The sequence below is a fragment of the Tursiops truncatus genome, chromosome 5 (assembly GCF_011762595.2).
Source record: "Tursiops truncatus isolate mTurTru1 chromosome 5, mTurTru1.mat.Y, whole genome shotgun sequence".
Classification (NCBI taxonomy): domain Eukaryota; kingdom Metazoa; phylum Chordata; class Mammalia; order Artiodactyla; family Delphinidae; genus Tursiops; species Tursiops truncatus.
In genome coordinates this window covers 65835778-65851652 of record NC_047038.1, presented here as the reverse complement: position 1 = coordinate 65851652, position 15875 = coordinate 65835778, and the positions used below count along the sequence as shown (strand labels likewise).

At 35.5% G+C, this 15875-nt stretch overlaps 1 protein-coding gene across 2 annotated transcripts in view; it reads right to left on the bottom strand.

Annotated features, from left to right (window-relative positions):
• The window catches only part of TMEM33 (transmembrane protein 33), a 34466-nt gene that overhangs the window by 18100 nt on the left and 491 nt on the right, over positions 1–15875 (bottom strand). For both annotated transcript variants that reach the window (XM_073805193.1, XM_033856962.2), the window contains exons 3-7: positions 12811–12905; positions 12098–12285; positions 8783–8850; positions 7698–7831; positions 2793–2876 (exon numbers count right to left, since the gene is read on the bottom strand). In XM_073805193.1, coding sequence (XP_073661294.1) covers positions 2793–2876; positions 7698–7831; positions 8783–8850; positions 12098–12285; positions 12811–12905 — 569 coding nt within the window. The remainder of the gene's footprint in view (positions 1–2792; positions 2877–7697; positions 7832–8782; positions 8851–12097; positions 12286–12810; positions 12906–15875) is intronic.

Genomic DNA, 15875 nt, shown 5'->3' with positions numbered 1-15875 from the left:
TTCCTGTCTCCCTTTCTGGGCACAGATCTTCACTACTTCCCTATATACCTCCTCAACTCAAGTGACAACTACTGGCATGCCAAGCGCATTCAGGCACCCACATGCCAGAACTCAAGACTTCAAAAGGCTTGGCCTTCTATTACCACCTCCTCCGTGAATTCTCATCTGTCTCCCTCTGCACTGTGTGCCTTCACAGCACCTTCATCATCATACTGACTTATGTAGCTATCTAATTCACTCAGCTCTAAGTCCCTAGAAAGCAGGTATTTCAATCCCACATTAAACTTGTTATCATCAACACACAATCACTGTCTTCAGAATAAATGACGCTAATGAATCAAGTTAGAGGGCATCCTGAAAACACTCTAGTTAAACCCCTTCAGGTTACCGATGAGGCATGCCTCGTTCTCGTATTCATGGTTCTATCCCTGGCATAAACAACAGCACTTTCAGTGGTGATGAAAATGTCTGTTTGTCCAATGCAGCGGCCATCAGCCACGCATGGCTTCTGAGCACTTAACAATATGGTTAGTGTTGACTCAGGAACTGAGTTTTAAATTTTATGAATTTTAATTAATTTAAATTTAAATGGTCAAATGTGGCTGGTGGCTGTTCTATTAGCACAGCTCTGCACAATCTACACTAGACATGAACAAAGGACTCATATGACTAACTTGAGAATAAATATCGTGATAAGTGAACATGGTACAAACTGGCTATATAGACTGTCTCATAACCCTTAACAAAAAAAAAGTATAGTGTAGAAAATGTAGTTTATAGCCTGCTTATCAATATTTATAAGCCCAAATATTTTTCATTACCTTTCCACTGTTTTGATTAAAATGTGTACTAATGCGAGATGTTTATTAGCACATATTTGTGTTATCTTATAGCACTGCTATCCTTTCTTTTCTATTCCACTGAATACTTCTACATTTTTATAGGTAATGATATGATTTAAGGATATGTGGAGAAAACAGGAGTAGAGAAGAAGAGGATATAAAGAAGCAGAGAAAAACAAATCTACTGATGAAAACTGGATGCCAGGGTAGGGAACCAGAATATGATGTCTAAAATGAATACAAGAACCAGAAAGCAAAAGGGAAAAACTCATGGAAGCAAGTAAAATTAAAGGTTTATTTTTTACCAAGAAGTCATTAAGAACCTATGTCTAAAGAAAATAAGCTCTATTTTAGGAAGTACTGTGAAAAAGACATTGTCTGTGAGAACATAAAACCCCCTTCAAAGGAGAATAAGAAGCATAAAAAAAGGAAAATAAACTATTAAGAACCTAATAGAATCTAAGCACTTTTAAAAACACTACTTCATTTCACCTCCAGAAGGAGGTTTTTCTCTCTGTCAGTGAAGAAATTAAAATTTAAGTAACTCGCCTGAAGTCATAATGATGGACCTGGCAAATGATGGACCAGCATTCAAATTCAGTTTTTACTTTGCTTGTGAAAATATAATAGAGATCATGCTAACATACTCACTGGATTTCTGGCTGAATTCTACTACATGATGAATTTATTTTAAACGTGAAAACAAAAACTATGTTAACATTAGTATCTGAGTAACATATTTAAGAAGCCATTAAAAACAGCTATTCAGGGACTTCCCTGGTGGCACAGTGTTTAAAGAATCTGCCTGCCAATGCAGGGGACATGGATTTGAGCCCTGGTCCGGGAAGATCCCACATGCGGCAGAGCAACTAAGCCCGTGTACCACAACTACTGAGCACGCGCTCTAGAGCCTGTGAGCCACAACTACTGAGCCCACGCGCCTAGAGCCCGTGCTCTGCAAGAGAAGCCACCATGATGAAAAGCCCACCAAAATAAATAAATAAATATATTTTTAAAAAAAGAAAAGCTATTCATTTTTGTTTTCTTCTAATTTTTGAGATCAGAAGGCACAATTTATTGTACATTAATTTAAGCCTCCGTTCCTCAATATTATGATAATTTACTAAAATATTTCTCTGCTTCATTTTTCCACTCAAAACAATTCTGCACAGGCTATCAGAAAACTATTATGATCATGTCAAAACCATCATTCCTATACATCCAAAAAGTAAGTTCTAAACTTCTTACCCTGAAACTCAAGAAGTTTTATGATATGGCTCCAATATACCTTTTAAATCTTTGCTCCAAGCACTCACCATTCAGAATTTCCCTTATAGTCAAATAGGTCTACTCAATGCCCCTTAAACTCTGCTTTTGTCTTCTTACCTCTGAACTTGTTCTGTTTTCCTACCTAAAATGCTTTTCCTTATTCTGTCTATTCAAAGGCTTTAATCCTTCTAGAACAAATTAAAATCTCTATTTTGTGAAACTTTCCTGGGCTCTTCTCTCTTCTGGCTCAATGATCTCTCCCCTGTTGTGGACTATAGTACTGATATAGTAGAATAAACATGACAATTCATCATAGATTGACACGTGAATACCATATCCTAAACTACTGCTTCCTTTCTTATTATTTGACATGTGTTTTTTGTTTCTTCAACTAGGAAAGTGCCTTGAGAGTGGGACTTATGTCCTACACATTTTAAAACTCCTTAAGCTTTAGCACTGTTTTAGAAGTGGTCAAGAAAAGTCTAGTCTTAGTGTCTGAAAAGAAGTACAACCACCTCCTCATCAATCCTAGGTAGTTCTAAGGCCAAAACTTAAATTCACAAAAACACTGCTTGCTTATAAATTCTAATATAAAAGTTAAACAACTCTTAAAAGTTACAAATACTGTATTTCACAATACTCTTAATAAATAAAACAGGTTTAAACTAGTCACCAGCTTACCGACAATAGGGATTTCTTCGAGAGGAGTATCGAAGAGTAAGGAATCTATAGTATATAAAAGGCTGGAGCAAACTTCCTTGACCACTGAAATAAACAAATACAAGGGCAATAAATACACATCATCAATTCATATGTATACTCTCAAAATTTAAAGGCAATTTAATTGGAGAATGTGTGTGTCTTCATTCACCAAATGGTCACAGTATTATCTATCATATCTAAATCCAGGTTATTCATGTATTTATGTAGGTATTACTTTTTTAAATTTTTAAAAGCTTTTAAATAAACCAGCAAATATTAAATAAATGCTTCAACAATTACCACTAATAACTGATAATAAAGTTTTAAAACTTTATAAAATATTTAAAACAAAAAGTAATTTATTTTATATAAGCAAATAAGAAAACTAATAAAACCACACAGGGTCACTAGTAAATTTACATAGCCTACACTATTTTTCTTCGTTTAAAAAACAATGACAATACCTCAACAGTCATATATATGTTTATGAAATTCTAAGTCTGGAATACTTTCCTAGGAAAAACTATCTTAAGATATTCACTAAAATAACTACAGATAAAATGCAGCAACAAACTAACATGCATAGTTAGGTAGCAGGGCTAAGTAAATCATATGTTTCATGGACTTGGTATGCAACTACTTAAAATCTTGACTATGAAAACTACACAGTAACTCTGAAGAAAGCAGAATATAAAGCTATACATATTGCTACAACTATATTTTAAAACTTTTTGGGGGAATAAATGCACTAAGATGCTAAATATGGTTTGTTTTTCAGGTTAATTTTTTTAGTCCCACCCCTCACCCCCCACCCCTTTTTTATTTCTGGCCACACCATGAGACTTGCGGGATCTTAGTTCCCCAACCAGGGATCAAACCTGGGCCCCTGCAGTGGAAGCGTGGAGTCCCAACCACTGGACCGCCAGGGAATTCCCTTTTTCAGCCTTTTTTTCCCTAAACTATGTGATATTACTGTCATAATAAAAGTTTACATGATTACAAACTTATAACTAAATGTAATATCCACCTTCCCCAATAAATCATATAAGACTTTAACTCTTTAAATTGAGAAATTCACATATTACAGAAAACGTTAAGTAGAAAAGAATATTCAATGAAAAACAAATTTTCCATGAGCCAAGTTAGTTCCTTCCTCAAAGTCATAGCATCCTTCCAGAAATTTACATAAACAAGTGTATATAATGACTAACACACAGTGCTCATTTTGTAATGCACTGAATCCATTTAACTCTAGGAGGGAAGTGGTATTATCATTCTGATTTTAAAGATGAAGAAACTGAGGCAGAAAGAAATATACATGTCTTTAAACACACACACCCCAAAATATAAATGGGGAATACCCTACACAGTTCTCAACCACTTTTAAAATTATTATATCTTGGAGATCATCCCCTATCACAACACATAAATTACCTCATTCTTTTCACAGCTTCAAATATTCCATCTTATGCATGTACTATTATGTAACAAGCTCTCTACTAATGAATAAAACTACAACGATCATCCTTTTACTTGTCTTTGCACATGTGTGTGTGTATATGTAAGATAAACTCATACACTACATGTATAAGAAAACTCATAGAATGTTCACTTTTAAATACAGAGCTTTATGCATTACTGCTACAAGTTTAACTTAATAAAGCCTTCTAATATCAGACTGTGTTTCTACCATGAAAGGTAGCATTTAAGGAATAATGACTTAAAATTGTTTTTAATTTTACAGTTTGCATTGTAGTCAAGTGACACACTTGAAACATGAATAGCTTTTCTTATTAGGGATTGAATAAAACTTTATTACTTAATTTTAATTTTTTAGAATAACAAAGTGATTCCCCTATTTAAATATTTTTGGTAAATTCTCATTTCCTTTACAATCTTAAAAATTAAAATCAACTTGTACATAGTAAGTGTTTAAATAAAAGATTAAGTAGCACAATTGACTTAATATACCAGTATAGTCAAAACTTGGTGCTCCAACAAAAAATTCACTGCAGTTCCAAAAATGAGGCTTTTTTTTTTTGTGGGGGAGGGCTGTGTTGGGTCTTCACTGCTGCGCACAGGCTTTCTGTAGTTGCAGCGAGCGGGGCTACTCTTCGTTGTGGTGTGTGGGCTTTTAAGTTGTGGCTCACGGGCTCTAGAGTGCAGGCTCAGTAGCTGTGGCGCACGGGCTTAGCTGCTCCACGGCCTGTGGGATCTTCCCACACCAGGGATCGAACCTGTGTCCCCTGCATTGGCAGGCAGAGTCTTAACCACTGCACCACCAGGGAAGTCCCAAAAATGAGGTTTTTGTTTAAGTGTGCCTGGCATCTCAGCATTTCATTATAATTCTCTTAAGCTTACCTAAAAGGAGAACAAATTATTTTGTTTATTAACCACAATGTGGCGGTTTCAGATATAGTCACCAATTACCTCCACATAAAGAGTTCGTTTTGGTAGCTACATTTTCTTTCACCCAGGTACATGAAACAAATCACAGAACCTCATGTGACTCAAGACCAGATGACCCAAGAAAAAGAAAAATGAGCAAGAAAGTAAGAGGGCAAAAGGTTCCTTTTACCAATTAAAATGTTTACGTGTATCATCAGGATCACAAAAAAGAGATGAACTAACTTCTAGGGTGAAAATTTCAGAGTGGAATAATCGACAAATACAGTTGCATCAAATTCTATACCCAACATTCATGGTACGTTACAACTAGAAGGAGTTTTGGCAATTACTTATTTCAACTACTACTAATTTTTTAAGTGTAGAAAATCAAGGCCCAGAAGGCTAAGTTAGTGGTCAAATCAACTAGAATCCAGCTCCCAAACACCCAATAAGAAGTCTTCCCATTGTATCATTCCAGGACCCTATTTAGAGTATATTATCTAGTTTTGAACCCCACAACTTAAGCAACATGTGGTGATCCTGGAGTTTTCAGAGAAAGATGTTATTTATAAGAATGGTACAGATGCATTTATGAGGAAATCTAGAAAACTCTATTACCAGCTTAAAGAAAGAATGCTAAAGAAAGGAGTAACTGTCAGGTATATAAAAACCTTACTAGTTAACCAAGGCAATGAACATTAAAATGAAATATTTCATAGACAAAAACAAGTTTGTTACAAATTAATGAGATTATGGAAAACAGGTAATACAGACCTATTAGAGGACAATTTGGTATGGTCTATTAAATATAAAATGCACCTAGCTTACACTCAGCAAAAGTACAGACTCGCACAAAAGTATAAGCAGACAGGTAAAAAAAATGTTTACTGCATCAACATTTGGAAAAGTAAAAATCTGGAAACAAATGGCCATCAACAGGGGAATGGGTAATAAAATATAGCATAATAATATGATGGAACACTGTACAGCCATTAAGTGAAACAAACCAGAAATATGAATGTCATATAAATAGGTCATGAAAACATACTGTATGAACAAGAAAAGCAAGATGCAGACAACTGATGCCTTTGATATAAAATAAAAACTAAACAAAGGGACTTCCCAGGTGGCGCAGTGCTTAAGAATCCACCTGCCAATGCAGGGGACATGGGTTTGAGCCCTGATCCAGGAAGATCCCACATGCCACGGAGCAACTAAGCCTGTGTGCCACAACTACTGAGCCCACGTGCTGCAACTACTGAAGCCTGCACACCTAGAGCCCGTGCTCTGCAACAAAAGAAGCCACTGCAATGAGAAGCCAGCACACCGCAACGAAGAGTAGCCCCCGCTCGCCTCAACTAGAGGAAGCCTGCGCGCAGCAACGAAGACCCAATGCAGCCAAAAATAAAATAAATTTATTAAAAAAAACCCAAAAGGGCTTCCCTGGTGGTGCAGCGGTTGAGAGTCCGCCTGCCGATGCAGGGGACACGGGTTCGTGCCCCGGTCTGGGAGGATCCCACATGCCACGGAGCGGCTGGGCCCGTGAGCCATGGCCGCAGGACCTGCGCGTCCGGAGCCTGTGCTCCGCAACGGGAGAGGCCACAACAGTGAGAGGCCCGCGTACCGCAAAAAAAAAAAAACCCAAAAAACTAAACAAAGCCCCGTACCCATAAAATAATAATATATATTTTCTATCCATCTGTGTAAGTACTTTAAAAGAACTACATACATGTACCCATATCAAACTCTTTAACTCTGGGAAGGAGAGGACAGAACCCAACTAGGATTCACAGTCAAATGGTATTTTAGCTTTTATTTGTAACGTCCTATTATTTGAGAAACTGAAAATTGAAAAAGCAATAATCTGGGCAGAAATGTGGTTTTAAAACTTAAATGCAAGAATATAGGTAGGTCAATACTATCCTAAAGTTCTATTTTTAAAAGGAGCCTGCGTGTCCGGAGCCTGTGCTCCGCAACGGGAGAGGCCCCAACAGTGAGAGGCCCGCGTACCACAAAAAAAAAAAAAAAAGAAAAATAAAAGGAAGGCTTTCTTTATTCATGCATTCCTTCTATAATTAACATACGAACAAAATATGGAGGTGGTAGTAAGCAACTAATAATACCAGACCTTAATTTTTCAGATTTTTCTCTAGTATGGGAAAAATCATCTCAATAATGTTAGAATGGACTAAACTAGCCTTCCTAAGATTCTTTCAAAAGTAGTTATTCTGAAATTAATTTTCAAAATGTTAAATGATAAATCACAAGGAATAATAAAGAAGACAAATGCCTAGGTTTATCATAGTAAACTACAGGAGTTTACTATACTCTCAGGTTCTCTACTATCATCTGAAAAGATGATTGCTAAAATCCATCTTAAGCTCTGAATCTCAGTATGCACTTCAACAGATGTAAGCAGGATAAAATTTGAGTTGATACATTTATTATGTTCACTTAGACACCAGCCTCCTAAAATAAGTATATTTTTATTCTTACCTAAAAAGCATAAAAACTGTAGCAGGCATCAAGAATATTTCATTACAAGCAATGAATTTCAGAATATTCTGTTGATTAGTGCTTAATTTATCCAAGAGAGATCTCAGCAGAGGTAAACTATTTGAACCCTTTGCCTAAAACATAAGAAAACAAACATTAGAAATAACAAAAGCATTTTCGATCACTCAATTATTTTCTTTCTTTAGATAAATTGCATATCCAATACACAATACAACCAAAAGACAATTATTTGAAAATGATGATATAAAAATGTACAAATTATTTAGGGACAACAGTTAACGTATTTTCCTGCTTTATTGTATTTTCTATATTTGTAGAGTTAAATAGAGAAACAACTTCAATAAAAGTCCTTTTCATTCATAGACACTTTATCTTCCTTATTTCAAGAAAAGTGGTGGTTATTTCTCTCCAACCATAACAAAACCTGGCTACCCAGAAATACAGTTAAAGTATCTGTGACTCTTTAGTTGATTAAAGGTAGAAATTACAGAGTCCAATTACTGCTGTGATCCAAGAACTATAGGGATAAATAAGGCGGCCAACACAAGGCACAATTCTGGATATTTTAATTCAAATTTCAGTGCACATGCAGTCAATCTGCCTGGCACACTGCAGTTATTAGGCTTAATGATCCAACCCAGTAATAAGAAAAAAATTCTAGGAAAGTAGCAGTTCTGAACGTCAGTGTAAAAGAAATTTGGTACACTCTACACACACGGTATGTTAAAATTACTGACAGAACAAGAGATCTCTGACAACTTATCAAATCAAAAATATATGATTTTTTTTTAAATAAAAAGATCTATTTCAAACTTCAGAAATTACTCCAGGAACTGGGGGGTAAACTTGAATACAACCCCTTATCTACAAAATGTACTATTTTATCGAAACTTAAACAGTAAAAAATACCAAAACTTTCAAATCATGAATTTAGAGCAAGTTTGTACGGAATACAGGACCTTTTTGTGACAAATGCCCAAATGTCTTAAAACTCAAATTTGTGTTAACTATCTGTAAATCCAGGAGTCAAAAACAAAAAACAAAGCCAGCACAATTTTACTTACATCAAGGACCTTTTTCGTGTATGTGGCAGCATGAAGTAAAGAAAATAGCAAGACTGGGAAAATACTCACTGAAGAAAATAATTAAGGAAAACATTAAAAATTCATCAAGCACTCTGCAAAACAGGCTATGTATTATGTTCAAATATACAGATCTAAAATGGCATCTGCTAAAATGAGTTCAGTGATGGCTTTTGGTCTACTGATACACTTTATAAAATGAAGGTTTTTTTAATCTGTAAAGAAGAAAGTCAACTTGCATTTTTTAAACCTCATAGTTCTTTTTATGAATAGTGAAAAAAGCTTTTTCACCTATTCCTATTGGATAAAATATTGCGAACATTGGCTAAATTAAGTTGAAATCTAGGCCATCTCAAAGCGTTAAGTAATACAGCTTTTAACCCTACAATGGTCATCCTGGACAGAATAACTTAGCCTTCAGATACCAAAATAGTCTTTTGTACTGCTTTCATCAACTCAGTTGCTTAGGAAAGAGTATAGAGTGGTGGTTTAAAGAGTAGTTCTCAAATTTTCCTCAACTAAAGATGTTCAATTCTTTCTTTCCTACAAGGACCCCATTATTTTGAGATACTGTTCCAATCAAGCTTTTACAGTTAATGCGTTCTCAATTTGTACAAATAAAAAAGACAGTGTATATTTGGTTTTGTATATAGTCAACTGAGAGTCTCATCAGTTTAATTACAGATGTGAGCAAAGAATCCTTATATTTGAGTTTCACTGTTTGGCTTTATGTCATAGATAAAATATACAATTTTCATTCAGCTTTCTGAAAAATGGAAATTGCTCAAAAGACTTTACACCAATTTCTGCTAGGTTGATAACAAAAAAACCCCACTTGTCCAAGTTATTTCCATGAAATGATATAGACAGTTAATTATGAAGGGCAAAAATACTTGTCCTAAAATAGTAGCAATTTCTAAGAAATAAACCATTATATTTTTCTACACCAACTGAAAGCTTGGTGTGAGGGAAATGACCACTACAGCATAACCTGAGTATCAAATTCATTATAACCACAACTCATCATTTAAGACCCAAAGGTTCCTAAGTTCCAGGTGGCTAGTAAACAATGACCTATAGCCAAGTATTATAAAAATCCTAACTCTCTAATATAAATGTTCTCCGATTAATATCCTCAATAATTCTTCTGTGCCATTCATAAAATTTAAGTAAAATGCCAATCTCCTGAGTAGAGATCATACACACACACACACAGAGTTTTACACTTTTAACAGAATCCTTAATTCAGAGTCAAGATATCTGGGTTGCACTCTTGGCTCTGACACTAACTTCATTTCCCTAGGCCAAGTTCCATCTTCTGTCATATGAATTTGCAGCGATCAAACCTAGGGATTTCTAATGAGTCTTACATCTCTAACATTCTATAGTTCACAAATCCTTGATAAGAGACTCATAACCTTAGCATTCATTGTTACATTTAAACTATTTAGAAAACACAAGGGGTGAAGAGTGTACAATAGAAAAAGGACAATACAACACCTTTCTAAGAGCAAAGATCACAACATGACTTTGGGATCACCTTTATTAACATAATACCCAACTATTTTAGCAATCAGATTAGTATTTCTTGCCAATTAATAGTTTATGTTATTCCCACTGCATACTCCCCGCTCCCCTCCCTGTAAGAATTTAAAGAACATTAAATCCTTAATCTCCAACATTCCCTAGAGATGGCCTAGCAAATAACTAATTGGATAGACAAGGCAGAGAGGTTGTCTTCACTGTCATGAGTCATTTGGCACAGTCTCAGGATTCACTCAATAAAACTGTCCCAGAGGTCAGTATTGATGTATTCAATTTGCTCTACATTAATTATCTAGAAAACACAGCTTCTATCATTTGTTTTTCTTTTCAAAGAAATTTTAAGCTAATAAGGGCAGAAATATGAACCTCTATATAATTTCCCATTATATCTCAGAAAAGCAAGAATTTTAATATTGGTGATTATAAAGGACCTCAATGAATGTGGCTGACAAAAGCAGGTCAACCCGATGATATGCCAAACAAATGTGCTTATCATTTACAGTTGTAGTACAACAATTACCTAGTGAGTTTTACCTACATTACTACTCACTTGCCAATGTGATGCCAGGCAAGTTACTTTAAACTCTTTGAGCCTCAGTAGCCTTATCAATAATATAATGCTCACCATAATTTTTTTCAGAGTGTTGCAAGGATTAAGTATGTCAAGTCTGTATATACTGGCAAAATAGGTGCTCAAAAAAATGTCACTTTCCTCCTATTCTCTTTTCCTTAAAACTTATAAACAATCTATTTAAAATTTGATACTTCATGAACATAGAAAATATTATCTAAACAGGCAGTATTTAGTGTTAGAGATATATTTTATTGTGCTTTCCATTATGTACAGTTGTATCATAATTATTCAAGAACACTTAAGAACAGTACTTTTGAAAGTACAGAATACTCCCCTGAGGGATGATTCATAGGGAGGCAGGGGTGGGGGGTGGACAACCTATTAAAATGATTAAGTTTAGGGAACACTGATAACTCTTAGGTCTCACAATGCACACTACCATATCAAAGGTCCTACAGTAAAGAAGTCTATTTAACAATGTTTAACCTATTGCTTCCCAAACATACCAAACTGCAGAATCCCTTCCCCTCCTTTTTAAGAATACCTACTTTTATCCCACAACATATTTTTGAAATGTATAAACATACAAATTCCAAATGAGTTATTTAATTCTCATTGGCTCCAGAGAGTATCCATGTGTCCTTATATTCTACTCTATCCATAGCAAATACTAATTTCTATTTATTTTATTAATTATCCCATTCTCAGCTTAAGTAAGTTATTTCTTGATTAATTTCCATTTGTTTCTAGCTCACTGGGAGTTGAAAGAAAGAGCTGATGACTTCTCTTTTCTTAAGGCAAGGCATCTGGGCATTTTCCCAAAGAATGTGTGAATTAAATGAAAGAAACATATATTAAAATAAGTCCTCCATAGGCTTGTGCTTTGAATCTGAATTTTAAAATACCCATTGCTAATAAAGAAGCTTACAAGAGGCAAGATCAAAGATACAAAGTTTAAAATTCCCAATCAGCTCTTCAAAATTTGGACTTCACATTGCAGAGTCAGAAATTCTTACACTTAATGTATCTTCATTCAAATGAAGCACCAACAAACCAACCAACCCAGGCTTCACGGAACACCCTCATTGCTGAATCCTTCCTGTAGCAAAAAATAATAAGAAGAGATCTCCTATACACTCAGTAGGCAATTTCACTGTCAAAAAGGTACAAAAGGATACTTGTAACAGGGTAGGAATTGACAAAGATGAGTGAATACAACAGGTAGTGGCAGCTGTCCTCTAACAAAGCCTGGGCCAGGAATGCTCTGCTTAACTGGAAGTGTGGTAATCTTTGGTGCAGTCTCAGAGCACTAGTCAGAGCATTTGCCAGCAAAGCACGTTGGTAAAAGCTTGCTGCTTCATGCAACCTGCAAATTACCAGGGGAGAGGTTATCATGAGATGTAAACAACTACTGTGTCTCTTCCTCCTTTGTGAATTGCATCATAATTGCACAATACCTAAATTTATTACTTCTCAATAGAAAAAAAAATTGCTTGACCCTACTATACCTTTTTAGAAGCATCACTTTATATATATACCCAACTGAATTTTTATTTATTTCTATTGAAGCATAGTTGATGTACAATACCCAACTGAATTTTATAAAGCAGTCATTCTTCCTTTTAACAATCAAAAATGCAAAAAAACCATGAACTTATCTCATCCCCACATCCATTTTCTCTCAATTTTCAATGTGATGTTACTTTTCACAAAGCACATGATATAAAATATACCTCCAGTTGGTATTACTAGAATATTAGTGCCTTAAGGATGAGACCTGTGTCTTAGTTGTCCCTGAACCCCTTGCAGTTTAACAAGTATGACACCTAAAAGGTATTCCAGAAAAAGTGAACAAGTGAATACCAAAGGCAGAAACATGTATAATACATACCCAAGAAGAGGCAGAACAAACAAAGCAGAGCAGTAAACTGTGAACAAGCGAGAAAGCCACATTGCCGTGTCCAGTTTATTGGCCATCAAGAATTGCTGAATGTAAAAAGAAAAATACTGTAGTAAATTAAGCTTGCAAATTATGTTTTTAAGGATGAATATTATGTAGTTTTATTCCTATTCAAAATGTCTCAATGCCCCTGTAGCAATTGTTTTTTTAAGATCATTAAGTGTAAACTCTTAGGGCAACTGTTTCATGTATATGCTCAGTAACAAAGCCAAACTCCCTATAGTTTTTTTTTTTTTTATAAGTTTGTTTGTTTGTGGTGGCTTCGTTGCTGTGAAGCATGGGCTCTAGGTGCACAGGCTTCAGTAGTTGTGGCACGTGGGCTCAGTAGTTGTGGCTCGTGGGCTCTAGAGCGCAGGCTCAGTAGTTGTGGCACACAGGCTTAGTTGCTCCGCGGCATGTGGGATCTTCCAGCGCCAGAGCTCGAACCTGTGTCCCCTGCGCTGGCAGGCAGATTCTGAACCACTGAGCCACCAGGGAAGTCCCCTCCTTATAGTTTCGATATGGAAAGCATAGGAAGTACTTAACAGAAAAATACCAGTTGACATTAAAAAAAAAAGACTAATTAGGCAAGAAAAATTTAACTACCATTGTCTGTATTCCTTCAACACTTGTAATACTGGCTTCACCTACTTTAAAAGAACATTAAATAAGAATTAATTGCTCTCAAGAGAACCATAATGCCTATTCTTAGAAAAAAATCTCAAATTCAAACAGGCAAGTCTCAGGTCTGAGTAAAAAGGCATCACACAAAGCCAATTTGGACTATATCAACCTTACAAAGGAGAAATGTAAAACCATGGTAATAGTCACTTAGCCTCTGGATGATTTGCCAACGTACACAAAAAGCCTGGCATACTGTAGGGGCTCAAAATATGGCTGTCAGGTGTTAATGGCACGTGACATTGTGTCATTATTCTCACCTCCGATTTTATGACTTTCTTCATCCTCTTGAAGCTCCCTGACAAGTCTTAGCCTGGTTTCTGCAGCCCTGGATTAAACTTCCATATATCACTTTCTTCTCCATTTTTTCCTCATTCTATCTTTTCTTTTGCTTCATTTTGCCAACAGATGTGTCCATCATCACGAATGCAATAACTTAAAATCAGTTTTCTCATTCAAACTGTATTGTGTATTCAAATTCTAAAGTGGCTTTTACATTTTTTGATAGAACCTACACAATTTATACATCAAGATCCAATACAGACATATGTGAGTATATAAAATAAACAAAAATCTCACAAAAACAATATTTATCTTTACTATGTGTGATAAATTTTGGTATTTTGTATTCTATTTAATGTTTTATAAACAGTGTTTCCATGAAAAGGATTTCGAATCTCACTAATTGGTCTTAACCTGGAATCTTAAACACTGCTCAAAGCAATCTAACTTATTTATCATTTGAAAGAAGATATAAAAAAAGTTTTGGGGAAAAATGCAAGTATCTTTTAAAATTCAAGGATGCTTTTTATTTAATTTTATTGCATGCTTTCTAACAGTATGCAGGTAATTTCAGATATATGCCTCCACTTTATTCTACCCAATCCTACTACTGTTACTCTTCTAAATTTAAATGATCACCAGTAGTGGTGATGAAGGAAGGATGAATCCAGCTTACAGTGCTCAGTTTCTCTACAAATATTCAGATTCTACGTGATAGTTTGAAATTTAATTTTAGAACATTTTCTTTAAAACCTATTTGTTTACGGTGTTCATTTGGTGATAAATCACTAAACTGTGCATTTCATCTTGTACACTTTTATGCATGTGCATTTTACTACACAATTTAAAAAAGGTTTAAAAAAGCGTATTGGTTTACATTTTAAGAGTGAACTGACTGACCATGTTACAAATAATTCAGGCAAAAAATATAATACATCTTTGGGTGAAAAAACTATTGAGGTGAAAAATTATTCACACAATCTTAAAGTATCATGACATAGAACACTTTTTATTTATAAAGGGAAACAAGTTATCTTTACAACAGAAACTCTGGTGGACACCACCTTAACCAAACGATCAAACTTATCTCCAATGATGAGATAAATCAACATAAAATGTTTTCTGATATATATAATGCCCTGAGAAGAACGGAATATCACTTATTTAATATTCCTACCAAAATGTTTAACCTGGATCTAGTCATCTGTAGGGGGAGGGGGGGTGGGAATCAGACAACTCCAATTTGAGAAGCGTTCTGCAAAACAACAGGTCTCAACTCTCGAAAGACAAAAATGGGAGGACAAGGAAACTGTTCCAGACTAAAAGGGACCAAAGGCCAGGAAACACAATGCACACTTCCTGATTGAGTCTAGATAAGGAGGAAGAAGCTTTAAAGGACAACTGAGGAAATCTGAATATAAATTGTGTATTAGGTTGATAACACGTATCAACGTTAAATTTCCCCAATTTAACTGCAAAAATTGCTGTGATAACTGCACTGTGGTCACGTAGAAGAATACTGAAGTACTTATGGGTTAATGATCATGATGTAAGCAACTCTCAAATGGTTCAGCAAAATTAAGGGAAGAAAAAAAGAAAAAGTGGCATATAAACAGACGTTGCAAATGTCTGAAAAGAAAAAAGTCACTCGGCTCAGTTCACATACTTAGTGTTTAAAATCAGAGGACAATTATGCTTCTGTTACAAGAAACTAGTAAGCAGCACGCCTGCATCTTAAAAATAAAAAAGTTACAAAAGCATAGTAACATTTCTCTTCGTAAAACGACGAAAGGAAAAGAGAACGACCGCTCCCCTCTTTCTGCTTAAAAACGGGCACAACGGTTCTGGGCCAACACGCGTGTGCGGAACAAGGCGTGTGTCACGCCTCGACCTCAGGTGGCATCTTCAACCTTAGGACACAGGACAGGGACCGAGGGGTGGGAAGAAGCAAGAAGACCCAATCTCCGCGGCATACAGGTGGGCATACAGGTGAGCGCCACCTGCTCCAGGCCGGCCTGGTGTCGCTTCAGAAACAGAAACCTGTAGCTCCCTCT